The sequence below is a fragment of the Lytechinus pictus genome, chromosome 15, assembly GCF_037042905.1.
Source record: "Lytechinus pictus isolate F3 Inbred chromosome 15, Lp3.0, whole genome shotgun sequence".
NCBI classification, from domain to species: Eukaryota; Metazoa; Echinodermata; class Echinoidea; order Temnopleuroida; family Toxopneustidae; genus Lytechinus; species Lytechinus pictus.
In genome coordinates, this window is record NC_087259.1 from 21,980,319 (window position 1) to 21,983,126 (window position 2,808).

The window sequence follows — 2,808 nt, forward strand, 5'->3', positions numbered from 1 at the left end:
ATCCTTGGAACGGGTCGCCAGCGTGTGATTGCGTATTCATCCCTATGGAACGGGCGCAGGGTGCACTAGCGCAGATGCGATGGTCGGACAGCGCTCTGCGGCCGCTTTTCACCAAAATTGCGGCTCATTGTAGCAGATCAATACGGCTGGAACGTCGTAACGGAAAATATGCGAAGCTTTGGAGCGGATTTCTTTCTTCTTTTTTCTCGATAAGAAGAAAATGCTATGCTTTGGAACGGAAATTTGAGTGTAAAAATGGGGGTCCCCTCCGCGGCACATACCCACTATACATTATATACTGAGTGCCCCCCCCCCCCCCCCCCGGGATGAAAACTCACTAAACAACCATTTAAAAGGGTTTTTTTGCGTACATAACTAGCTTGCGTCAGTGCTCGGCCACCTCAGTTTTCAACGATGTGCGTTGTGTTATCAAGACTCATTGATATATATGGTCAGATTCTAAAGTTATGTAGACAAATTATTTTGGAACAGGGGCGGCGGAAAGTATTTTCGTTTGAGGGGCAAAGCCAAAAAGGGCATTTATATGTAAAAAAATGTGCATTTTGGTGCAAACGGATATTTTCACCATTCCGAGCAGTTTTTGTCATCATGAAAAAGATACATACTAAAAAAAATTAACGCGAGCGCGAGCTGTAATTTTTAATATACTGAACAGAAAAGGATAGTGACTCATGAATTGAATACATATCCCACCAATCGACTAATGCGAGCGCGAAGCCTGAGCTGAAAATTTTTGTGATATTCCAACCTGAAAACTGGACATTCTCAGCATTTTTTGTATAACCAGGAACAAAATGAGTACCTCACTAAACAATAATCGATGCGAGCGCGAAACACGAGCCAAGAATTTGTGATATTCCGACCTGCAAAACTGGATATTCAAAGAATTTTTGTAACCATGAACAGGTTGAGTACCTTAATAAACAATCATTGATGCGATGAGCGCGAAGCGCGAGCAAAGTTTTTTAATTTTCTAACCTAAAATGTATTATGTTTTACTTCATAAAGGTATTTCATTTTGAAAAGAGCAAATTTCATTTATAAAATAAATATTATATTTTGAAAAAGGTACCCTTTTCCTATGGAGAATATATGATGGGGCAAGTGGCCTGCCACACCCCCCCCCCGTCCCGCCACCCCTGTTTTGGAATTTGACGGCGTCACAAGGATTATTGGAATAGCTCATGGTGACATTGTGAAATTGGGATTGTCTCTAGAGTCAATGTTTACTGGCACGTTGGCTGATACGGATGTTAGGTTGGTCTGCTCATTATTCTCACCCCCATCACCCTCTCGATCTCCTCGCCTACAGAACTTCAGCTTATCCCTAAACTCCGTCATTCTGGACCAGACGATGATCGGATTAAAGACCTGGTTCAAGCACAGAATACTGAAGAAAATTCGGTCGAGGGCGATGAACAAAGCTTTGTCATGAACTTGCGGAAACGCCTTCAAGAACTCTGTCACTGTTAGCGGGAGCCAACACAATCCAGTAGTTCCAACGACAAGACTGAATGTCACTATGATCTTCTGGTGTACCTTGAACCTCCGCTGGAGAAAGGTGTCCGACGCTACAATTCCTTTCGACGCCGAAATGATTTTCTGATAGATGATCTTATAAAAGGCTGCAGTTCCAGTTATGGCAATCCAGATTGAAGATGATAAAATCACCTTGGAAATCAGGTACAGACTTTCTCTGAAGAGGTAGCCCATCAGATAAAACATCACATATACACAGGCCCAGCTTACCAAAAATGCTAGGGTCGTTCGACATGGGGTGATGATCTTGCGATTTCCAAAAGGATCAAGATAGAAGATGATGAATCGTTCTACGGCGATGGCAAGGGTGCTGAGAAGTGACATCACCAAGGCCACTCCGAACGTCTGTTGTATAAATGACGTAGAAAAGTCCTGGAATGAAATAACGACAAAATATCAAGTTTAGTACTCATGATAATCCTATATAGTGTCCAGGGGAGGGTTTCATTGTGTTCATGGGCGTCAATCGGTGGGGGACGGGGGGACGTGTCCCCCCCCATGATTTTTTTCAGGGGGGGACACAATATCAAATGTCCCCCCATGTTTTTTTCACAAAAGAAGTGTGACCATCAGGGGAGGGGGGGGGGAATATGTGCATATCTTCTCAATGAAATGAGAGTTGATTCCCCTTAAAAAATATAAAGAAAAAAAAAACAACTGTCATGTAACTTTTCGATGCAATTAACGGTGGGTAAATTCGCATTCAAAAGCAGCGCAGCTAGCCGTCTATGAGCCGTTCCTGTACGTACGACGCCGGGGTACACGCGAGCACCCACATGGAGACCCGCACGTGCGTGGTGGGTTTTTTTTCATGTGGGTAAGCACGGCATGACAGCATAGGCGGATCCAGGGGGGCCCGGCCCCCCCCCCCCCTATTGGCGGAGCAAAAAAAAAGAAAAAAAGGGGAAAGAAAGAAAAAAAGAGAAGAAGAAGTGAAAAGAGAGGAGAAAAAAAGAAAGGGAAACATAAAAGGAGGAAGACGAGTGAATAAGATAAGGGGAAGACTTGGAAAGTAATAATAAAAAATCTTTCATGCCGGGATATAAAATTTTTGCTCGCGCTTCGCGCTCGCATCGCCTCTTAGGTGATTTACATATCTTGCTCAATAAGGAGCTTAAATATCAAATCTTGAAGTCAATATACAAAACATATTTCAGCTCGAAAATTTAACTTTCATTATTTTGTTTGATTTGAAAATTTGATTTTTTTTAAAGTGTTCTGTAAAAAATTTTGTTTTATGGTCTGAAT

General features: G+C 42.5%; 1 protein-coding gene across 1 annotated transcript; it reads right to left on the bottom strand.

The window, feature by feature from the left end:
- Positions 1-1,203: 1,203 nt before the first annotated feature.
- LOC129277443 (uncharacterized) lies at positions 1,204-1,884 on the bottom strand. Its single transcript, XM_054913618.2, has one exon. It carries the CDS (start codon positions 1,882-1,884, stop codon positions 1,204-1,206), a length of 681 nt encoding a protein of 226 aa, XP_054769593.2.
- Positions 1,885-2,808: the final 924 nt, after the last annotated feature.